This window comes from Theropithecus gelada, chromosome 1, assembly GCF_003255815.1.
Source record: "Theropithecus gelada isolate Dixy chromosome 1, Tgel_1.0, whole genome shotgun sequence".
NCBI classification, from domain to species: Eukaryota; Metazoa; Chordata; class Mammalia; order Primates; family Cercopithecidae; genus Theropithecus; species Theropithecus gelada.
The window spans coordinates 74,042,389-74,067,044 of record NC_037668.1 but is presented as its reverse complement, the minus strand read 5'-3'; the positions used below and the strand labels follow the sequence as shown (position 1 = coordinate 74,067,044).

The following is a 24,656-nucleotide window of genomic DNA, read 5'->3' as shown; positions in this document are numbered from 1 at the left end:
TCGAGACCATCCTGGCTAACACGGTGAAACCCCGTCTCTATTAAGAAATACAAAAAACTAGCCGGGCGAGGTGGCGGGCGCCTGTAGTCCCAGCTACTCGGGAGGCTGAGGCCGGAGAATGGCATGAACCCGGGAGGCGGAGCTTGCAGTGAGCTGAGATCCGGCCACTGCAGTCCAGCCTGGGTGACAGAGCGAGACTCCGTCTCAAAAAAAAAAAAAAAAAAAAAAAAAAAAGATTTAAAAATTATTTTTTGGTAGAGACAGGGTTTTGCCATGTTGCCTAGGCTGGCCTTGAACTCCTGGGCTCAAGTGATCTGTCTGCCTCAGCCTCCCGAAATGCTGGGATTACAGGCATAAGCCACCGCGCCCAGCCTGAAATTATCTTTAGGGCAGCAACATCTCTTCCATAGATAATTAGAAAATGAAAAGTTTTGTATGGCAAAACATGAATATAGGAAAGTCTAGAAAAGTGGTTTTCAATTTTTTTTGGTCTCAGTACCCCTTTTAGACTTAAAAAATTAGAAGACCTCAAAGGGCTTCTCTTTAAGTGGATTATATCTATTGATGTTTGTAGTATTAGAATAAAACTGAGAAATTAAAATATATTTAATTCATTAAAAAATAATAAAGCATTATACATGTGGCTTTTTTTTTTTTTTTTTTTTTTTTTTTTGACAGGGTCTTGCTTTGTTGTTCAGGCTGGTCTTGAACTCCTGGGCTCAAGTGATCCTTCTGCCTCAGCATCCTTCTGCACCACCATGCCTGGCAAACATATTTTAGTGTAACTTTTCTTTTTCTTTCTTTTTTTTTTTTTTTTTTTTTTTTTGAGACGAAGTCTCGCTCTGTCACCCAGGCTGGAGTGTGGAGCGCAGTGGCGCGATCTTGGCTCACTGCAAGCTCCGCCTCCCAGGTTCATGCCATTCTCCTGCCTCAGCCTCCCAAGTAGCTGGGACTATAGGCATGTGCCACCACGCCCGGCTAATTTTTTTTTTGCATTTTTAGTAGGGACAGGGTTTCACCGTGTTAGCCAGGATGGTCTCGATCTCCTGACCTTGTGATCCGCCTGCCTTGGCCTCCCAAAGTGCTGGGATTACAGGAATGAGCCACCGCGCCCGGCCTAGCGTAACTTTTCTAAATGAAAAAATAACTATATTTTCTAAAAGCGAAAAGAATTAGTGGGAAGAATGGCATTGACATCTTTACTATCCAGCTTCATAGAAGACTTTTTTGGGTTTGTTTTTTTGAGACAGGGTCTCACTCTTTGGCCCAGATTGGAGTGCAGTGGCGTGATCTCAGCTCACCGCAACCTCCATCTCCCAGGCTCATGCAGTTCTCCTGCCTCAGCCTCCTGAGTAGCTGGGATTATAGGCGCCCACCACCACGGCCAGCTAATTTTTGTATTTTTAGTAGAGACGGGGTTTTATCATGTTAGCCAGGCTGGTCTTGGAACTCCTGACCTCAAATGATCCACCTCCCAAAGTGCTGGGATTACAGGTGTGAGCCACCATGCCTGGCCAATAGAAGACATTTAAATTCCCATGTCTGCTCCTGCATTGAGTGTATTGAGATATTACAGGTTATAACCTCTGGAAAACTCCACTGTACAGTTGTAAGAGAATGAGAATGAAAATGGCAAATAATGTCTTAGTGATACTATGAAAATAGTTCTGACCTCTTAGACCCTCTGAAGGGTCTTGGAAACTCTGGATCACATTTTGAGACCTACTAGTCTAGAAGTTAGACTACATAGTTTGATGGACAACCTGGTAAAGTATCTTCTGACTTTGCAGCCAGACACAAAGGTTGTTTTGAAGAAGCTTATTTGCTTACCCTGAGATACTTGGTATTTTCAACCTGGCACAATTTAGATTAAGTAACATTTTGGTGGAAAACTGGTACACTGGCCCTATGGTTGGGGAACATACCTGCTGAGAGCTACATTGAAGAAATAGGTCATCTGCCAGTTCATGATCCTTACTGTTAACAGGTTAAGCAGCCTTCTGTGGTTGAATTTTTATTTTTAACCCTGCACATTTGGATTCATCTTATATAAAGACTTCTCCTGTGTGTAGTAATATGTTGCTTTTATGATCTAGGTGTCAGTTTTTAATTATATTGTCGTTTGGGACAAATGCTTATATAATCAAATGATGTAAAAGCTATGCCAGTTTTTTGTCTTCTTATTGAAAAAGATTAGTCATTGCTTTCATTTAATATAATGTATAGTGTATCCAACTATGTTTCACTAGAAGTATGGTGATTCTCTCATTTGATAATGCTTTTAAAATTTATTCTCATTGTTTTGATGCTGAATGCTTTTTTTTTTTTTTTTGAGACGAAGTCTTGCTTTTGTCCCCTAGTCTGGAGTGCAATGACGTGATATCTGCTCACTGCAACCTCTGACTCCCAAGTTCAAGCAATTCTCCTGCCTCAGCCTCCTGAGTAGCTGGGATTACAGGTGCTTACCACGACGCCCAGCTAATTTTTTGTACTTTAAGTAGAGATGGGGTTTCACCATGTTGGCCAGGCTGGTCTCGAACTCCTGACCTCAGGTGATCCACCCGCCTCGGCCTCCCAAAGTGCTGGGATTACAGGTGTGAGCCACTGTGCCTGGCTTTTTTTTTTTTTTTTTTTTTTCGAGACGAAGTTTCACCCTTGTTGTCCAGGCTGGAGTGCAATGGCGTGATCTCAGCTCACCGCAACCTCTGCCTCCTGGGTTCCAGCGATTCTCTTGCCTCAGGCTCCTGAGTAGCTGGGATTACAGACACATGCCACCACGCCCAACTAATTTTGTATTTTTAGTAGAGATGGGGTTTCTCCATGTTGGTCAAGCTGGTCTCGAAGTCCTGACCTCAGGTGTTCTGCCCGCCTGGGCCTTCCAAAGTGCTGGGATTACAGGTGTGAGCCACTGTGTCCAGCTGATGCTGAATACTTTTATATTTTTCTTAGAATGTAGAAAAGATAGGACATGTTTATGATTGCCATATTTAATAAGGTAAGTAGAAAAATATAAATGTATCTATGTGATATAATACAATTTTTTATTGGTATTAAAGAGGGAGATAGCCTGAGTATAGTAGAAAGAAAACAGGCTTTGGAAATAGATGACATAGATTACAAAACTAGCCTTGCTTCTTATCCTGCCCAGTGTTATATGGGTAGTACTTTAACCTCTCTGTGCATCTGTTTTCTGTAAAATTGAACTAATACCTACCTTTGCAGACTTGTGGGGATTAAATGTACCATATCAATATCTGGTACAGTATTTGACATATAGTGTGTACCCAATAAGTGTAGTTGTATTTAGAGCTTCTTATTGATAACATGTAATTATCCCATATCTACCTCTTTGGGTACTCTTGCAGTCAAAACCTTTGAGCTATTTTGCCCCGTTCTTTTCTTCCTTCCCAGTGTTTACTGGGGCCACATTTTATCCATTTTGTTTTTTGGAAGTGTTCTCTAGGGTCTTTTCTAGTTATAACATTTCACGAGTCTATGGAAATGTCAACCCAAGTCATCTTTTCCTTTTAGTTTCTATTGCCTCTTGTCCAGTTCCTCAATACCTCACCTTAGAAATGATTTGTAATGAAAGTAATAGTTGCTAACATTTGTTGAACAATTATTGTAGTCCAAGTACTATGTTAAATGATTTTATATGTATTCTTTTAGCCACACAACAACCTTATAAAATTGGCGGTATTATTATCCCACTCTACAGACAGGAAACTGAGACTTAGGTTTAGTAACTTACCAAGTAGCAGAGCAGGTCTGTCTGCCTAACTAAAGCCCGGGTTCTTAACCAGTACCTCCTAACTGGTTGCTCTGTTTCTGATTTCTTCTTCCCATCACTGTAAGTTTGTCCTGAATTCTTCAGCCAGGTTAGTTCTACTGAAATGTTATTTTCATTGTTTTACTGTTCTCAAAAATAATCAGCAGCTCTTAATTTCTTTTAAGTAGAGATCATATTCTTAAACTTTAGTAATATGGCACCAATTTATATATTTATAACTTATTACTAATTTTCTATTCATACTTATAGTCGAGTTCCTTCTAACCCTATACCCTGATTGCTCATTCCTATCTCAAGCTTTTGCTTAACTTGCTTCCTATGTAGAATATGCCCCTCCCACCCCCATCTTTAAATGAAGATCCTATCTGAGTCCCCCTTTCTTCTTAAAACCTTCTCCAAAAATTCTAGCACTGTACCCCTTTGTATGTAGGGCTATCTCTGTTATTTTGACATGGTATCATGTGTTATATTATGATACTTAATTATTTCATAAATATAATTCACCTCCCTAACCAGATAAGTTTCTTGAGGCCAGGCTGTTGTATTTCCATTGTATCTTTTTTTCTTTTTTTTTTTTTTTGAGACAGGGTCTCATTTTGTCACTGAGGGGTGCAGTGGCGCACTGCAGCCTAAACTCTTGGGCACAGGTGATCCTCCCACCTCAGCCTCCTGATTAACTGGGACTACAGTCATGTGCCACCATGCCCAGCTTGTATCTTTTTTCCCTAAACATCCAGTGCCCAAGTATTTTGTTAATTTTAGGCCCATGGATCCAACTAGCTTCATTTTGTGACTTAAGCTTTAAAATGTTAATATTATTTATTATCAGCATGTGACCTCTAAACTTATGAAGATAATTGGCTGGACACTTATTGTAACAAAGGGAGTAATGAAAAAAAATGCAATGCTTAATGTTATTAGCAAGATTTATATGGTTTTGAGTAAAAGTTGTTTTTGAAACTTTGAACAACTAGAAATGAGTAGGCAGGGCACGGTGGCTCACACCTGTAATCCCAGCACATTGAGGTGCCGAGGCGGGTGGATCACTTGAGGTCAGGAGTTCGAGACCAGCCTGGCCAACATGGTGAAACCCCATCCTACTAAAAAGAAAAAAATTTGCCAGGCGTGGTGGCGCGCGCCTGTAGTCCCAGCTACTCAGGAGGCTGAGGCAGGAGAATCGCTTGAACCCTGGAGGCAGAGGTTGTAGCGAGCTGAGATCGCGCCATTGCATTCCAGCCTGGGCGTCAGAGTGAGACTCTTATCTCAAAAAAGAAATGAGTAATAAGTTTTTCACAGTGTATTAGGTTAGTTTTACATAGCACAGGGCCAAATGGAGAGTTTTAAGTTATCCAGTGTGTTATTATACCAATTAATTTTACCATGTGTAAGACTTGACTTTTAACAAGGTAAAGTGAGCCATCAAGCCTTATTAAAGATCAGTTTCCACATTGCTTGCCCATATATGTTGTATGTATTGTTCCTTGTGCATATTTGTAAATTCACATAAAGTAAAAGGGTTATCTCATTGTTTTATTTATTTATTTATTTCTTTTTTTTTTTTTTTTTTTGAGACAGGGTCTTGCTCTGTTGCCCAGGCTGGAATGCAGTGGCGTGATCACAACTTACGGCAGCCTTCGCACCTCAGCCTCCCAAGTATATGGGGCTACAAGCATGCACCACCACACCTGGCTGATTTTTAAAGTTCATTATTTTAATAAAAGAGACAGTAGGCTATGTCCAACCTGCCAAATCATACCGTTTTGCATGTCCCATATCAGTATGAAAACTGCCCTATGACTTGGTATTGATGAACCAACACAAAGCCAAAGTTAATACCATCTACCCTTATCCATACTTGGACTTCCTGTCTCATGTTCTGTTTATGGGCCAGATTGCCTGTCCTTACCTGAGGATATGCAACAACAAATCCAGAGCATGCAGCTGTGTAATCTTAAATATTGTGATAGTTTTTATTTATTAACTATTTTTAAATATTTATTATTTTTTTAAATAGAGATAGCGTTTTTCCAGGTTGCCCAGGCTGGTTTTGAACTCCTGGGCTCAAGCAATCCTTCCATCTCAGCCTCCCAAAATGCTGGAATTACATGTGTGAGCCACCGTGCCCAGCCAGTATTTGTTTTTAAACTTAAGAAAAATTCAATTATGAATCAAAATTAAAAATCTGAATGAAAATTGCTTTGAAAAAGGTCTTGCTTAAAGGAATTGTTGTGCTGGAAATATATTGCTTTAGATTCTGTTCTTACATGTGTATTAGGCTTTTTTTTTCCATAGGGGATAGAGTGACCTTTCTACAACAGGGTCACTCAATATGGTCTAATTTATGTTGAACTGCTAATAGACATTTATAGAATTAGCCACAACCTTTTTTTCTGATGTTCTGGGACGTATTTTATAAAATATTTAATTCATATGTTTTCAGCTGTAAGCAACAGAACTAATTCAAAATGGCTTTAAAAATAATAAATTTTATCTTCTCATTTAATAGAGTTAGTTGATTTCAGGAGTTCAACAATGTCAGTAAAAACCCCGTATTTTGCTTAGCCATATATTGCTCAATTCTGCCATCCTTGGGACTGGCTTCATCCTCAGGCTAGTAGCAAAATGGTTGCAGTGATTCCAGGCATCATATCCATAAACAACAACTTCTAAAAGAAGAGGAAAAATATATCTTCCCATGCCACTGTTTTTGGATAGAGGAAACTTTCTTCAAAAACCTCTAGCAAACTTCATTCCTATTTTTTTTGGCCAGAATTGGGTCATAGGCTAGTTCCTGAACCAGTCACCAGTAAATACCCTTAGGTTAATCACGTTTCTCAATCTGGAATGGTGTTGGCTTCTACTGAGGTGTATAGTTGTATTGGGGAGAGATTCTGTTAAAGAGGAAGAGGGAGAGAATTAATGCTAGGAAATTAATTTGGAAAACCATAACTCTCTTCAATGTTACTGTCTTTGTCAATAAACAGTATTAGCAAGTTATTTTTTACTTTTTCAGAGTTAAAATCTAGCTGTGGGAAATGCATTTTCATTTTCTGTTATTTTTGAGATGGAGTCTTGCTCTGTCGCCAGGCTGGAATGCAGTGGCGCCATCTCAGCTCACTGCAACCTCCACCTCCCGGGTTTGAGCAATTCTCTTGCCTAAGCCTCCTGATTGGCTGGGATTACAGGCACCCACCACCATGCCTGGCTAATTTTTTTATTTTTAGTAGAGACGCGGTTTCACCATGTTGGTCAGGATGGTCTCGATCTCTTGACCTTGTAATCCACCCACCTTGGCCTCCCAAAGTACTGGGATTACAGGTGTGAGCCACTGCGCGCAGCCACATTTTCATTTTCTAAGTTGGACTTCATATTAACTTCATTGAGTTAATATAAGATAGACCTTTTTCTGTCTTGTTGGTTGCTTACTAGAAGATAAGGAAGCTAACATTTCTGGTTGACAGTTAACTAATTTGAGGAATGTAGGCATTGGAATAGAGTGTTAGTATAGCAAGTAAATGGGTGTAAGAGAACATTTTGCAAAACTATACATTTAAAATTCTAAAGTTCAGTAAATTAAGTAAACTTGGGACCTATGGAATGATTTATGATAGAAAGCTAACCTGAAAAATTAGGAGCTGTCAAGCCTGGGCAACATGGAGAAACCCCGTCTTTACAAAAAATGCAAAAATTAGCTGTGCATGGTGGTGCACTTTTATAGTCCCAGCTACTTGGGAGGCTGAGGTGGGAGGATCACTTGAGCCCTGGAAGTAGAGGCTGCACTGAGCTGTGATTATACCACTGCACTCTAGCCTGGGTGACAGGGCAAGACCCTGTCTCAAAAAAAAAAAAAAAAAAAAAAAAAAAAAAAATTAGGAGTTGGGTACAGTGGCATGTACCTGTAGCCTCAGCTACTTGCAAGGCCAAGATGGGAGTTTTGCTTGAAACCAAGAGTTGAAGATCAACCTGGGCAACATAGTGAGATTATCTCAAAAAAAAAAAAAATTGGAATACTACTTTAAAGTAACCTATCGATTATATCTTTCAATTAAAATGTATGATGTGCCTAAGTATTGATTTTTCTCAGTATGTTAGAAATCTAGAGGCAGTATAGTGGAGTAGTTAAGAGAGGAGTCTCTGGAATCAGAATGCCTGAGTTCAGATTGTGCCTCTGCCACTTCTTAACATGTGTCCTTTGGCAATTTACTTATCTTTTCTGTGTTGTGGTTTCCTCACCCAAAAAGTAGGGTAATAATGGTCACTCAATAGGGTTATGAGGATTTAGGAGATTAATAACTGTCAAGTACTTAGTGTGGTACTTGGAACACCTGTAAATTTTTTTGTTTGTGTGTTAATTCATGTTTTTCAACAAATATTTGACTGCCAGGCACTATTATAAGTGCAGTAGCAAACAAAACAGCAAAAATGCTTCATAGACTCTACATTTCTAAGGGAGTGAAGAGAGCAGAGAATAAACAAATTCATAAGTAAAATACATAATGATGGTGATAAATGCTGTGGAGAAAGAAACAGATGATAAAAATAGAGTACAGGATGAGAGATCTGCTATTTTAAATAGGAGGCCAGGGAGGGCCTGGCCTCATTCCTAAAGGAATGAGGGAGCAGGTCATACGGAAATAACAGGTGTGAGGATGGGGGTTCCAGGTAGAGGATATCAGATGACCTACCCTGAGGCAGGAGCATCACTGTGATGTATTCAGGGATCATCTAGGAGGCCAGTGTGACTAGAATGGAATGAGGGAAAAGTAGTAAAAAAAGAAGACAAGTGGCCAGGCGTGGTGGCTAATGCCTGTAATCCCGGCACTTTGAGAAGTTGAGGTGGGCAGATCACCTGAGGTCAGGAGTTTGAGACCAGCCTGGCCAACGTGACAAAACCCTGTATCTACTAATAATATAAAAATTATTTGGGTGTGGTTGTGGGCGCCCATAATCTCAGGTACTTGGGAGGCTGAGACAGGGAACCTGGGAGGCAGAGGTTGCAGTGAGCTGAGATCGTGCTACTGCATTCCAGCCTGGGTGGTAGAGCGAGACTCCATCTCAAAAAAAAAAAAAAGTAATGTTATGGGTGGTGAGGCTTTGCCACCATGTATGCCATTGTAAGCCATTGTAAGAATTTTGGCTTTTAAAACTTGTATGAGATGAGAAGCCATCAAAGTGTATTGAACAGTGATGTACTATGATTCTTGGCTTAAAGAATCATTCTAGCTGCTGGTGGAAAGAGGGAAAGGTGGAATTAGAGAAACTGGTTAGGAGGCTATTGCAACAATCAAGCTGAGGGATGATGGTGGCTTGGACAAGGGTAGAAGCTGTGAGGTTGTAAAAAGTGGTTGTGTTCCAAATGTTACTAGTTATATAGCTTGTCATTTCCAAACTGTCTTACTTTATTTTCTAATTTCTTAGCTTTGTATTTCTCCATATGCTATATATGCTTTAATAATTAACAAGTTTAACTTTTAAAATAATGCCAAAGCTATTTATATATATTTTGATGTATTTTTCTGTGTGGGTTTTTTTTTTTTTTTTTTTTTTTTTTTGTGACTGGGTCTTGCTCTGTTACCCAGGCTGGAGTGCAGTGGCACCAACAGCTAACTGTAGCCTTGACCTCCTGGGCTCAAGTGGTCTTCCCACCTTAGCCTTCTGAGTAGCTGGGACTGACTACAGGCATGCACTACCACACCTGGCTAATTAAAACAATTTTTTTTTTGTAGAGACAGGATCTTGCTGTATTGTCCAGACTGGCCTTGAACTCCTGGCCTCAGGCACTTCCCTTACTCTGGCCTCGCAAGTCCTGGGGTTACAGGCCTGAGCCATTAAGCCTGGCCTATCTTTCTCTCTCTCTCTCTTTCTTTCTTTCTTTCTTTCTTTCTTTCTTTCTTTCTTTCTTTCTTTCTTTCTTTCTTTCTTTCTTTCTTTCTTTCTTCCTTCCTTCCTTCCTTCCTTCCTTCCTTCCTTCCTTCCTTCCTTCCTTCCTTCCTTTCTTTCCTTTCTTTCCTTTCTTTCCTTTCTTTCCTTTCTTTCCTTTCTTTCCTTTCTTTCCTTTGTTTTCTTTCTCTTTCTTCTTTCTCAGGTTTCACTCTGTTGCCCAGGCTGGAGTGCAGTGGCATGATCTTGGTTCACTGCAGCCTCAATCTCCCAAGCTCAAGCAATCCTCCTACCTCAGCCTCCCGAGTAGCTGGGACTACAAGTGTGTGCCACCATGCCCAGCTAATTTTTCTCTTTTTTGAAGTGTTAAGTGATTCAGATCTCTGACATCCAGTTGCCAAGCACCAGTATATGTGGCCTTGGTTGTTTGATGAAAGCTTGCTCATGAGTTACTTTTTAAGTAAACATTAGTTGATAAATTTAGATTGTACTATAATATACTTTTTTTTTTTGGAGACAGGATATTGCTGTCACCTAGACTGGAGTGCAGTGGCACAAACATGACTCACTGTAGCCTTGACCTCCTGGGCTCAAGTGATCCTCCTGCCCCAGCCTCCTGAGTAGCTAGGACTATAGGTGCGTGCCACCATACCTGGCTAATTTTTTGACTTTTTTGTTGGGATGAGGTCTTACTGTGTTGCCCATGCTGGTTTTGAACTCCTGAGCTCAAATGGTCCTCCTGCCTTGGCCTCCCGAAGTGCTGGGATTATAGATGTGAGCCACCACACCCAGCCAATTTACTTTCAGAAGTAACTTTGGAAGAGAAAATTTCCTGATGTTCTTAGTTTTTTTGGTGGGCTGTGAAGGGGAGAAGAAACTAAAGAGAACGAAGCCATGCCATACATGTTTCATTTTACTTTATGTGCTGAAGTTCTTGCTTTCTGAGAATAATTAATACAGATGTATGTTATTTTCTTTTTGGTGTAATGTTTAAGTGCTTGAGGATAGATAGATATTGATATAAAATGGGTAAAGTATCTGTGTTTAAGAGCTCCAGACTCAGGTTGTTGGAATTTCCTATTCTAGCCCTGCCTGTTTCTAGTTTGTGACCTTGGACAGTTTTCTAATCTGTATAGCATAGAAAAGAATATTAATCCTACTGTAGGATTATTGTGAGAACTATATGAAATAGTACACATAAGACACTTAGGGCAGGTATCTATTGCTCTTGTTATTTTCATTATTTATTTATTTAAAACAAAAATTTATTTATTTATTTATTTAAAACAAAAAAATTTTTTTTTATTTTGAGATAGAGTCTTGCTCTATCACCCAGGCTGGAGTGCAGTGGTGTGATCTTTGCTCACTGCAATCTCTGCCTCCTGGGTTCAAGTGATTCTTCTGCCTCACCCTCCCCAGTAGCTGGGACTGCAAAGGCATATTTTTAAAAAAGAGATAAGGTCTCCCAGGCTAGCCTGCAGTGCCCTGATCATAGCTCACTGCAACCTTGAGCTGGGTTTAAGGGATCCTCCTCCCTCAGCCTCCCAAGTAGCTAAGACTACAAGTATGCACTAAAAGCCTGGCTACTTTTTTTTTATTTTTAATTTTTGTAGAGATGGCATCTCACTATGTTTCCCAGGATGGTCTCAAACTCCTGTCTTCAAGTGATCCTCCTGCCTCAGGCTCCCAAAGCAGTGGGATTATAGGCATGAGCCGCTGTACCTGGCTTGTTTTCATTATTATTATTAAAACTGGGATGCTTTGTGGCCCATCTCCATAGTGTCTCATTCAGAGGAAGAACCAGCCTAACATTCAAATTAAATTGAAAAGTAATTTAAGTATTTATTCCATCTTCTCAAAAATGCCAAAGGGGTTTACATTCATAAAGCTACAATACTACTTAAAATCCTATTTCTTCATGTTTGGGATGGTTAATCCCAAACTTTCTTCTCTCTTAAAACTTACCAACTCATAACAACGTGAATGGTCTCATTTTTGTGTTTCTTTTGTAACCCTTCTCAAACCTATTAAGTTTCTATTCCATGAGTACCTGCCTCCCGTTAAACTCTCTCCTTTGCATGTGTTGTTATTCTGATCTGTACAGTAAGGGCCAGAAACCAAGAGAGCAAAGAAAAGAAGCTATGAATACTCAAATATAGCAACATTTTCGCTTCTGTCACACTTACCTGTGGTAGAGGATATAACATGCTTTGGCTTTTGGAAAAAAGTCTGTTTAGTTTTAGAAGGACAATGAGGTGTTTCAGACCTGTTGCAGGACATTAATTCGGGACTTGGAATTTAGTTTTTCTCCAGATAGTCATAAACTATATAAGAGCTGCTATCATATCTTTCTAACTGGGACTGGTTCCTAGCGTTCAGCCCTTGAAATTTAGTATTGCCAGATAAAATATATGCAATATGGACCATGCAGTATTATTCATTGTTTATTTGAAATTCAAATTTAACTGGGTGTCCTATATTTTTATTTGCTAAATCTAGCAACCTTAATTTAGAGAGAGGGTGCTGACTAGGCTGTATTTTCTAGTACATTCTCTGTGGTGTTTAAGAATACATGTGTAACTTGATGTAGTGGATATGAGGATACTTTCAGCTTTGATAACAGAAAATCCAACTCAAATTAGTTAAAACAAAGGGAATTTGAATTTGAATTACATGGGCTTATGTAATTGAAAAGACCAAAGGGAGTGAGGGCCCCTGGCATAGTTTGATCAAGGATACAGGCTTTGGCCCTGTTTTTCTATAATTCTCTTGACTTTACCCTGTATTAGCTTTTTTTTTCCTCATACGAGCTTCCCCAGTAGTACAAGATGGCTGCCTTTGTATGTTTCCTCATTCCTGGGAGAGAAAGAAGATTTTTCCTACAAATACAGTGCAAAAATCCTAAGCTTGACACTAGTTGAACCATCTCGTGCTCCAAAGGATCACTGTCTTAAAATCTGGGTAGCTTTCTGTGTCTAGACCAGTGGCTTTTAAACTTGAGTGTGCATTAGAACTACCTGGAGGACTTGTGAAATTACAGACTGCAGCCAGACACTGTGGCTCATGCCAGTAATCCCAGAACTGTTGGAGGCCAAGGCGGGAGGATTACGTGAGTCCAGGAATTCAAGATCAGCCTGGGCAACATGGTGAAACTCTGTCTCTACCAAAAAAAAAAAAAAAAGGCCGGGCGCGGTGGCTCAAGCCTGTAATCCCAGCACTTTGGGAGGCCGAGACGGGCGGATCACGAGGTCAGGAGATCGAGACCATCCTGGCTAACACGGTGAAATCCCGTCTCTACTAAAAATACGAAAAAAAAACTAGCCGGGCTCGGTGGCTGGCGCCTGTAGTCCCAGCTACTCGGGAGGCTGAGGCAGATAAATCCAGGAGGCGGAGCTTGCAGTGAGCTGAAATCCGGCCACTGCACTCCAGCCTGGGCGACAGAGCGAGTCAAAACAACAACAACAACAACAACAAAATTAATGAGGCCTGGTGGTGTATGCCTGTAGTCTGAGCTACTTGGGAGGCTGAGATGGGAGGATTGCTTGAGCCTGGGAGGTCAAGGCTGCACTGAGCTGTGATTATGCCGCTGCACTGCAGCCTGGATGACAGAGAAGATGCTATCTCAAAAAACAAAAACACAACACACAAATTGCTAGGTCCTTCCCCCCAAATGTCTAGTTGAGTAGGTTCAGTAGACTTGGTTCCAAGAAGTTGTATTTGTAACACGTTCCCAGATGTTACTGATTTTGCTGGTCACAAACCACACTTTAAGAACCACTGTTATGTCAAATCAGGGCCTACTCCTGGAGCTGAGGAAGGGGTCAATCCCACTTAAACTTTTTACCAGTGAGGGGAGGGGGTAAGATGTTTGGAAGATAACAACAATGTCCACTGAAGAGAGGACTACTGGTTTTTTTTGCATATCTAGTTTCTCTTCCCTCTTACTTAGGTAAGAACTTCCTGATTTTTCTCTTGGAACCACTCCTCCTTCATTTGGAATGATGTGGCTTGGGTGGTTGGCCTAACCCATTGGTTTAAGGGTGGGCACGTGATCTAGGCCTGGTCAGTGAGAGCACTTGCATAGTCACAGTGATCAGCCCAGGAGTGAATAGGGCAGTGATCTTTGTAGTTTAGTCAGTGTATGTTAGTATACGTTGCCATTTACTGTCCTGGCTAGGGATATGAAGATTACATAATCCCTGTCCTCAAGAAGCTCAGACTGTAGTTACGAAAGACATACTTGTAAATATACCATGCAACGCTCCTCTTTATAATTACCTCTCTTTCTCCTGGCTGTCATCTAAAATATATTTTTATTATATACTGTACTACCACCTTTACAATCCTTAACCATACTTATAATTATTTAGTGTCTTTAGTCCTCATTAAATTATAAATTCCATCAGGATAAGGACTGAGTCCATAATTAGTTGCTGGATCTTCAATACCTAGCCCTGTCTCTGGCACATAGAAAGTACTCAGTAAATACTGATTGAATGGATGTCGAAGTATAGCAGTAGAAGAATATATAAACGAAATAGGGAATCATTGGTTTACTGGTAGGGTAGGAGAAGTAACAGCCTGAATAAATGCATAAAGTTATTAAAACACCTTAAGTTTTGTTGAAGAGAATGTATGAGATAGGACATGGCCTGTGCATGGTGGCTCATGCTTGTAATTCTGGCGTTTTGGGAGGCTGTGGTGGGAGGATCACTTGAGCTCAGGAGTTCAATACCAGCCTGGGCAACATAATGAGATCCCCATCTCTTTAAAAAAAATCTGGTTGGGTGTGGTGGCATATGACTGTAGTCCCAGCTACTCAGGAGGCTGAGGTGGGAGGATTCCTTGGGCCCAGAAGGCTGCAGCGAACTGTGATTGGGCCACTGCACTCCAGCTTGGGCAACAGAGCATAACCTTGTCTCAAAAAAAAAAAAAAAAATTTGAGAGATAGGAAGTTGTATTAGATGAATCTGGACCAGTAGGTGGGGTCCAGATCATGAAAGTCCCTGAAGGCTACATTTAGGGGTTGAATTTTATCCTGCTGACATTTGGGAAGCCATTGACTGATTGGTTTTAAGTAGGGAAGAGAGTACATTGGCTATAAGGTGAAAAATAGATTGGAGGAGAATAAGATTAAAGAAGGAAAACTGGTTAGGAGGCTATTTCAGTACAGAAGAAAGATGTTATGAAACCATAAGGCTAAGATTGTAGCAGTGAGAATGAATAGTAGAGTTGTTTAAAAAGTAGGATTGGTGGACCTTAGAGGCTATTCTGAGGAAAATGAAGTAATCTAGAATGACTTTTAGTTTTCTAGCTTGGTAGATGGTGGTAGTATAAACCAAGAGAAGCAAGTTGAGGAAGAAGGCCAGATTTGGATTATATGGCCTCTTACATAAAAATGAGGGAATGGTGAAATGGCCCAGGTTTTCTCCTTTTGGTGGGATTCTTTTTCTCTTAGGTTTCACTTGGGCAGGAGAGGAGAGTGGCTTCTACTACTTCTAGGTCTGGGGACTAGAGCAGATGATAGTAAATCAGATATTACTGAGTTCATAGGGTGGAGGAGAGATTATAGTGAGAACTGAATGCTTCCAGGTTTTAGTTGCTAAAGTAATTTTTAGTTTTCAGATGTTTAAGCTGCCTCATCCTTTTTGAAAGCAAGTGTATAAATTATAAGAAAATTAACTCTTAAGATTCATGAATTAGCTTCACTATTGGTGGAGATGTGAATTGCTGCAGCTGTTTTGGAAAGTTTGTCAGTATATAGTAAAATAGCTCTTCTGGGAATCTGTTCTGTAGAAATAAAAGTGCCAACATATGAAGGTGTATGTATGGATATTTTTATAACGTTTCCAATATTTGCTACTAAAAACAGCCTGAATATCCATCAGAAGTAGGTATGGAAGTGTAAATTGTCATGTACCTATGTTGTGGAATATTTTGCAACTCAGAGAATGTATTATAATTCTGTATATATTTACCTGGAGGGATGTCTGTGATAGATTGTAGAGTAAGACAAACAAGTTATAAAGAAATGTGTTTAATAAGATCCCATTTTTATAAAAAAACCAAAAACAATGTTTCACGTTCTTTTTTAGGATTATAGGAACCTGAAGAAAGGTGTAAAGGTGTATTTCATTTCAGGTCCTCTTTCCATGTCTTATCGCAGTGAACAAAAGAAAGTCCTTATTTTATGTAGGAGGACATGTGACAATAAATAAGAAGTGAATATATAGTATGTTAGGTGGAGATAAATATTATAGAGAAAACAACTACTGGCTTAAGGGGGGTGGAGGACAGAGATGGAATTGCTATTTTATTTTGGGTACTCAGAGGAGGCCTCACTGATATGGTGACTTAACTTTCTTTTTGTGAAATACAGTACTAAAAAGTGTAGGAAACATAAACATACAGTTTGTTGGCTTCATGTAAGTTGAACAGCTACTTAACAACCACCTAGATAAAGATTTTATAGATAGCCAGCTTCTCAGAGACCCAAAACATGCCCCCACTCTTTTTTTTTTTTTTGAGACAGAGTCTCGCTCTGTCACCCAGGCTGGAGTGCAGTGGTATGATCTCAGCTCACTGCAATTTCTGCCTCTGGGTTCAAGCAATTCTCATGCCTCAGCCTCCTGAGTAGCGGGGATTACAGGCATGCACAGCTACATGCGGCTAATTTTTGTATTTTTAGTAGAGATGGGGTTTTATCATGTTGGCCAGGCTGGTCTTGAATTCCTAACCTCAAGTGATCTGCCTGCCTCAGTCTCCCAAAGTGCTGGGATTACAGGTGTGAGCACTGCACGGAGCCTAAAACATGCCCTTTTCTAATTATATTCCCTTTCTTACCACCAGAGGTAAGAAGGCGGTGGTGGGGCATGTTTTGGGTCTCTGAGAATCTTTGTGTAGATGCTGCCTTGAGAGGAAGAAGTATTGTTAGAAGACTGGTTTGAATTTGGTCTGCTTACCAACTATGTGACATTGAATGGTTGTCATATAAAATGGAAGTAATAATACTTAATTCACAGGGTTTTAAAATAAGAATTATAACTATGTACCTGTGTATATATATTCACATATATATGTAAAGAAATAACACCTAGTATCTGGCATATAGCAGGTACTCTACACATCTTTCATGAAGATCAGTGTTTTTGTGATATGGTAGTAGGGAAATGTGTAGAGCTTGTGCTAGAGATTTTGTTAGAGGCAGCTATGTATCTTACTTGCTAGAGGCTACTTGGCTCTGGTATGTTTGGCTCTAAGATCAGGATGGGTAAAATCCTGGGATAAGAGAAGCAATGTAGCAAGTGTGAGTGACCATGTTTCTTTTCTTATGGGTCATTTTAACTTTTTCTATGGGAAAATTAAAAAAAAAACAAAAACCTTTTTTTGTTCCCAGGCTGACTCTCCCCCCCCCCAACTTTTTTTCATTTTCTGTCTCAGTAAAATTCCGCTGCTGTTCAGCATAATTATTTCTTGGATCTTCACTTCCTCTCTATGGTAAGCCTAAATGCTGACCATCTCAAGCAGTAATTCAACAAATATTTATTGGTAATGGCTTCTATGTGTGAAACACTTGGCACTGGAGATACAAAGATAGGTAAGAAAATATGTGCCCTAAAGGAGCTCATAGTCTTTGAATACAAAGGTAGGGTTCAATAACTAAACTGTCATCACTAAACTTTTTATTAGAAGGTTGAGAAGAGCTCTGTAGAATCAAAGAAGAGGTATTACTTAATAAGGCCTGAGAATATGAGGGAAAGTTTTGTGGAAAAAAACATGCATAACTTGAGTCTTAAAAAAAAAGTAGCTGGGCTGAGCGTGGTGGCTCAGGCTGAGCCCAGTGGCTCACGCCTATAATCTCAGCACTTTGGGAGGCAAAGGTGGGCAGATCACTTGAGGTCAGGAGTTCGTGACCAGCCTGGCCAACATGGTGAAACCTCAACTCTACTAAAAAAAAAAAAAAAAAAAAAAAGCCAAGCATGGTGGCACGTGCCTGTAGTCTCAGCTACTCGGGAGGCTGAGCCAGGAGAATCACTTGAACCTGTGAGGTAGAAGTTTCAGTGAGCTGAGATCGTGCCATTGCACTCCAGCTTGGGCAACAGAGTGAGACCCGTCTGAAAAAGAAAAAAAAAAAAAAGTGGGTGAGGCAGTGTGGTAAAAGAGAGAGGGGATCCAGGAGTAGGGATGGGCATTTTATGAGGTACAGGGTATGTGCAAAGGCATGAGAAAGAGTTGTGTGTTTGGCTGAGCTGCAGGTATTGGTGTATCTAGGGTGGAAAGGTGCCTGTGGGAAGTAATAGGAAAATGATCTTGGAAGAGTAAGCAGAGACTGGACCATGTAGGGCCTTCTGTGCCATGCTGAAGAGTTTGAACTTTATCCTGTATGTGGTGTGGAACTCCTGAAACACAGTGTGCTAAACCATTATGGTTAGATTTGAAACTCAAAAAGAAGCAGAGAAGGGTGGAAAAGAACCAGGAGATTGGTCGGGCACGGTAACTTAGCTCACGCCTGTAATCCCAGAACTTTGGGAGGCTGAGGTGGGCAGATCACAGCCTCAGGAGTTCGAGACCAGTCTGGCCAATATGGGGAAATCCCATCTCTACTAAAAATACAAAAAAACTAGCCGGGGGTGTTGGCAGGCGCCTGTAATCCCAACTACTAGGGAGGCTGAGGCAGGAGAATCACTTGAACCCAGGAGGCAGAGGTTGCAGTGAGCCAAGATTGCACCACTGCACTTCAGCCTGGGCAACGGGGAGATTCCGTCTCAAAAAAAAAAACCAAAAAACAAAAAACAAAAAACAAACCCAGGACATTGGTCTCTGGTAAGCCTCGGGAGAGATTTTTCAAGAAGGAAAAAATGGCTAACACTGTACAATCTAAAGTGATTAAGTGAAATAATGATACAAAAGTTTCTGGTGGACTTTGCTATTGAGACAACCTTAACAAGATAAATATTTATTTAGTGATTGGGGTAGAAGTCAAATTCCAATAGACAGAAGAGTAACTGGGAGGTGAGAAAACAGACTGCAAATGTAAACCATTCTTTTTCTTTTTTTTGAGATGGAGTCTTGCTCTGTGCCCCAGACTGGAGTGCAGTGGCGCGATCTCGGCTCACTGCAAGCTCTGCCTCCTCGGTTCACACCATTCTCCTGCCTCAGCCTCCCTAGTAGCTGGGACTACAGGTGCCTGCCACCATGCCCAGCTAATTTTTGTATTTTTAGTAGAGACGGGGTTTCACCATGTTAGGATGGTCTCCATCTCCTGACCTTGTTATCCGCCACCTCGGCCTCCCAAAGTGCTGAGATTATAGGCGTGAGCCACTGTGCCCTGCCAAATATAGACCATTCTTAGAAAACTTGCTGTGAAGCAAAAGTAAGAGGTAGCTAGAGAAGTAGAGCTGAGAAACATAATGTTTTCGAAGATGGAAGAGTAAAGAATGTGTTACGTTTTGGTGGAGTAGAATAGAGTTAAGACTGAATATTTAGGGCTGTGTGATTTGATGGAACAGGAAGGTGGTGGGTATGGAGGTGAGAAGGGATTACTGTACTAGCTCAGGGAAGGAGGAGATAAACCTTTGCCTAATACTTAGAATGAAGAATATGGGTATGAAGAAGAGTGTAGGCTGGAAAATCGGGTGAGGTCAGATTTATTTTTTCTGGTAAAGGGCAATTGTGAGAGAAGAGATGTATAGAGTGTTTGGTTTGAGATTTAGAGTACCCATTGATTACTGTCTGGGATGGAAAAGGTCACTGATCCAGAGGCATATATATGGATGAATTACCAACAGGATAATAATCTCAGGATTAGAAACTGTAAATCTGTAGTGGCATGAATTCCTAACCTGTTATGATTTTCTTCAGCAGGACTCAGTAGCTGTGGTATGGGAATATAGGAAGCAGGTGGTTGGATTGATTCCCCCTGGTTGAGAGATTTACTGGCTAGTGTGGCAAAAGAACAATCGGGAGCTGGAGAGATCCTGGCAAGAGAGTGGGTGATGTGCAACATTAAGGGAATAATTAAGTAAATGATGATAACATTCATATAAAAAGCTGTGTTTCTGCTATTAAAATTTATGTTTATGAAGAGTGTATAAAAGTACTTATTTTATAATGTTAAGGTAATAAAAGTGCTATATATTGTACAAAGGGTTAGTAATTACTGTAATATTCAAGAGATTGTTTTAGGCATAATGATGAAAAGATACAAAACCATTGTATTGGTCACACCTAGTCACATGTAGACAATTATTTGACAAGGATTATTAGCTCTTCTTTATAGGTGAAGAAAATGAGATTCAGTATGGATGAATTGTTCAGGGTCACAAATTTGGTAAATGGCAAAGAGAACTATTATAATTTGTGGAATAGTTACTGTGTCAGGCATTGTTTTATCTGTGTAGTATTAATAATTTTCTCACATATTGCTCTAATTTGAATTTTTAGTTAAAAAAGCAGACTCACAGGAGAGTAACAATATAAGCAATAGATAACTAAGTATGAGTTATCTAAATAGTGGATTCCAACTAGCTTTGCAAGTGTCAAAGAGTGATACCAAGTGCTAGAGAATTTCAAAAGAAAGATGTAGACTAGAGTTGAAGAAAGACTTTGGAGATAATCATATTTGAACTTGGACTATGAAGAATAGGTAGGATGGTCTTTTTAAGTAAATGATGATGCACTCATATAAAAAGCTGTGTTTCTGTTTTTGTTTTGTTTTGGTTTGGTTTTTTTTGAGACGGAGTCTCACTCTGTCACCCAGGCTGGAGTGCAGTGGCGTGATCTTGGCTCACTGTAACCTCCGCTTCCTGGTCTCTTTGATTTATTCCTTTCCATATTAAAAAAATAATAGTACTCTGTAGTAGTCTGGTATCTCATGTATCTGGAGCCTTTGCTTAAATAAAATAAAAATATTAGTCTTGCTTTTTCTTTCTTTTTTTGAGACAGAGTCTCACTCTGTCACCCAGGCTGGAGTGCAGTGGCACGATCTCAGTAGTGAGATCTAGGCTTACTGCAACCTCCCAGGTTCAAGCAATTCTCATGACTCAGCCTCCCAAGTAGCCGGGATTACAGGCACCTGCCACCATGCCTGGCTAATTTTTGTATTTTTAGTAGGGTTTCGCCATGTTGGCCAGGCTGTTCTGGAATTCCTGACCTCAAGTGATCCACCTGCCTTGGCCTCCCAAAGTGTTGAGATTACAGGTGTGAGCTGCTTATGTTTTATTACAAGACTAAGGAAGCCAGGCGCTGTGGCTCACGCCTGTAATCCCAGCACTTTGGGAGGCTGAGGCAGGTGGATCATCTGAGGTCAGGAGTTTAAGACCAGCCTGACCAACATGGTGAAACCCGTTTGTACTAAAAATACAAAATTAGCCAGGCCTAGTGGCGCATGCTTGTAATCCCAGCTACTTGGGAGGCTGAGGCAGGAGAATTGCTTGAAACCAGGGGACAGAGGTTGCAGTGAGCTGAGATCACGCCATTGCACTCCATCCTGGGCAACAAGAGTGAAACTCTGTCAAAAAAAAAAAGACTAAGGCAATCAATTTGTGGACATCATAAGGGACTCAACATTATTTGCTGATCCCTGGGGTATCATTTAAGACTGCTTTGGAAGGAATGGAAGAAATATGGCTTCCAACTAACTTTGCAAAGGAATGGAAGAAATATGGGTTCCAACTAACCTTCCAAGTTGAGTCATGGACTCCTTAATAGGCCTTCTAGAATATATTAAAGTGTAAATATCAATGTATCTATCCATCCATTATCTAAAGTTATTTTTCTCCTAAGTCATTTATATTTGATTATTGTTTTTTACTATGGTTGGTGGAAGAAAAACAATTTGAAATCAACTACTAAAAATCATTGAAACCAAAGATTTAGATTTTTTGGGGGGCAGGGAGATAATCATCAAGAATATATCAGAAAGGATTTAATGGTTAAGGCTCTGTATGGTGGCTTATGCCTGTAATTCCAGAACTTTGGGAGGCCAAGGTGGGTCTAGCCCCTTGAGCCCAGAATTTTGAGACCAGCCTGGGCAACGTAGTGAAAACTTGTCTCTACAAAAAAAAAAAAAAAAAAAAAAAAAAAAAAAAAAATTAGCTGGGTGTGGTGGTATGTACCTGTAGTTCCAGCTACTAGGGAGGCTAAGGTGGGAGGATCACTTGAGCCTGGAAGGTCAAGGCTGCAGTGAGCCATAGTCATGCCATTGTACTCCATCCTGGGCAACAAAGCAAGACTGTGTTTCAATCAATAAATAAGTAAATAAATGATTGCACTGTACTCAAAGTTAAAATAGGGAATGCTGTATGTGGATGTATTATTCATCAGCTTTTATATTTGAGATGCCTATAATTGCCATGTGTAAATTAATTTCCACAAGAAGTAGTCATCGTAATTTTTTTTGAAGGTTTCAAATATACTTTATTTCTTCAGTGATGCCATATCTTAATGGATACACAGTGCTTTTACTTGGCATCAATTATGAGCTGTTTTTTATTTTATTGCATTTTATTTATTTATTTAAGATGGAGTTTTGCTCTTTCGGCCAGGCTGGAGTGAAGTGGCACAATCTCGGCTCACTGCAACTTCTGCCCCCCCTTCCCCCTTCCACCCCAGCCCCGGAGTACAAGTGATTCTCCTGCCTCAGCCTCCTGAGTAGCTGGGATTGTAGGTACCCGCCACTATGCCCGACTAATTTTTGTATCTTTAGTAGAGATGGGGTTTCGCTGTGTTGGCCAGGCTAGACTGGTCTTGAACTTCTGATCTCAGGTGATCCACCTGCGTTGGCCTCCCAAAGTGCTAGGATTATAGGTGTGAGCCACTGTGTCCAGCTGATGAGCTGATTTTTGTTTTGTTTTATTTTGTTTTGTTTTGAGACAGAGTCTCGCTCTGTCGCCCAGGCTGGAGTGCAGTGGCGTGCTCACCATAATCTCCGCTTCCTGAGTTCAAGCGATTCTCCTGCCTCAGCCTTCCGGGTAGCTGGTATTACAGGCGCAAGCCACCATGCTGGCTAATTTTTGTATTTTTAGTAGAGATGGAGTTTCTCCATGTTGGCCAAGTTGGTCTTGAACTCAACCTCATGATCTGCCCGACTCGGCCTCCTAAAGTGCTGGGATTACAGGTGTGAGCCACTGCGCCCAGCTGATGAGCTGTTTTTTAAACAATTCAGTATTATACCAGCTGGGATGATTACTGATCTCTCCATTCCTTTGGAGTGACTCTCCCAATAGGGGATAGGTTCAATTCTATTCCAATTTGTGTTGCTCCATATGTCCATACAGCAATACAGAAAGTGGCTCCACTAGCTAATACAATATTACCATATTTGTTGTGAAAATCAGGTTTATGTTTCTGGTGGCTCTGCCTTGCCATTGTTTGCTGAATGCTTTGAACTTGGAGATGACTTAGTGTGTTGTTGTTGTTGTTGTTGTTGTTTTTTTAGATGGAGTCTCACTCTGTCACCCAGGCTGGAGTGCAGTGGTGCAATCTTGGCTCACTGCAACCTCCACATCCCAGGTTCAAGCTCCCTGCCTTAGCTTCCTGAGTAGCTGGGATTACAAGTGCTCGCCACCACGCCCAGCTAATTTTTTTGTAATTTTTAGTGGAGACAGGGTTTCTCCATGTTGGTCAGGCTGGTGTCGAACTCCTGACCTCAAATGATCCGCCCACCTTGGCCTTCTAAAGTGGTGGGATTACAGGTGTGCGCCACTGTGCCCTGCCGTTAGTGCATTTTTGACCAAGGGAAACATTGTGAAGGTGAAGATAGAACGGCGGCAATGTTGGCCGGGCGCGGTGGCTCAAGCCTGTAATCCCAGCACTTTGGGAGGCCGAGGCGGGCGGATCATGAGGTCAGGAGATCGAGACCATCCTGGCTATCACAGTGAAACCCCGTCTCTACAAAAAAAATACAAAAAACTAGCCGGGTGTGGTGGCGGGCGCCTGTAGTCCCAGCTACTCGGGAGGCTGAGGCAGGAGAATGGTGTAAACCCGGGAGGCAGAGCTTGCAGTAAGCTGAGATCTGGCCACTGTACTCCTGGGCCACAGAGCGAGATTCAGTCTCAAAAACAAAACAAAACAAAACAAAAGAACTGCGGCAATGCAGCTGCTGCTTTGGTGCAAATTCCCATCATTGTAATCTCTCTTGTTTGTAGATGTTTCATTTAATGGATTATGGCTTCAAATGGGTACTTGATACTTTCTGATAGGATTTACCTGGTAACTACACAGAATTAAATAGACAATTTAGTGAGCTATGAAAATATAGCTTTAATAGGGAAAGCACTTTTTAAAAATAACTTAAGAAAATCTTGCCAAAACTGACTTGAAAAGAAATTGAAAATCTTTATAATTTTGTAACCATAAAAGAAATTTAATTAGTAATTTAAAAGATCTACCAAAACAATTCTAGGCCCATATGATTTCCTTTTTTTTTTTTTTTATCATTGTAATTTTTAAAAACTTCATGTCCAGGTGTGGTGGCTTATGCCTGTAATCCCAGCACTTTGGAAGTCCGAGGCGGGTGGATCACCTGAGGTCAGGAGTTCGAGACCAACCTGGCCAACATAGTGAAACTCTGCCTCTACTAAAAATACAAAAAAACTAGCTGGGCGTGATGGTGCATACTGTAATCCCAGCTACGCAGGAGGCTGAGGCAGGAGAATCACTTGAACCCAGGAGGCGGAGGTTGCAGTGAGCTGAGATCGCAGCACTTCACTCCAGCTTGGGCAAAAGAGAGACTCCGTCTCAAAAAAACAACAAAAAAAAGACCTTCACATAATATAAAATATACCATCATGGCTGGGCACGGTGGTTCATGCCTGTAATCCCAGCACTTTGGGAGGCCAAGGCAGGTGGATCACGAGTTCAGGAGTTTGCAACCAGCCTGGCCAACATGGTGAAACCTCGTCTCTACTAAAAACACAAAAAATTAGCCAGGCATGGTGGCAGGCACCTGTAATCTCAGCTACTTGGGAGGCTGAGGCAGGAGAAT

The 24,656-nt window shown here is 40.8% G+C and overlaps 2 protein-coding genes across 11 annotated transcripts in view; one reads left to right on the top strand and one right to left on the bottom strand.

Moving 5' to 3' along the window:
• PIK3R3 (phosphoinositide-3-kinase regulatory subunit 3) overlaps positions 1 to 24,656 on the top strand; it is a 138,124-nt gene that overhangs the window by 48,090 nt on the left and 65,378 nt on the right. The window lies entirely within an intron of this gene.
• On the bottom strand, positions 22,856 to 23,415 carry LOC112614586 (cytochrome c oxidase subunit 7B, mitochondrial-like). The gene is made up of 2 exons (XM_025371271.1): positions 23,376 to 23,415; positions 22,856 to 23,058 (listed from the first exon to the last, which is right to left on the bottom strand). Exons 1-2 carry the CDS (start codon positions 23,413 to 23,415, stop codon positions 22,856 to 22,858), a joined length of 243 nt encoding a protein of 80 aa, XP_025227056.1.

Coding starts and splice junctions, on each gene's coding strand:
- LOC112614586 (XM_025371271.1), bottom strand. CDS start 23,415: ATGTTTCCCTTGGTCAAAAATGCACTAACGGCAGGGCACA. Junction 23,059..23,375: donor TGCACTAACGGCAGGGCACA/GTGGCGCACACC, acceptor GTCATCTCCAAG/TTCAAAGCATTCAGCAAACA.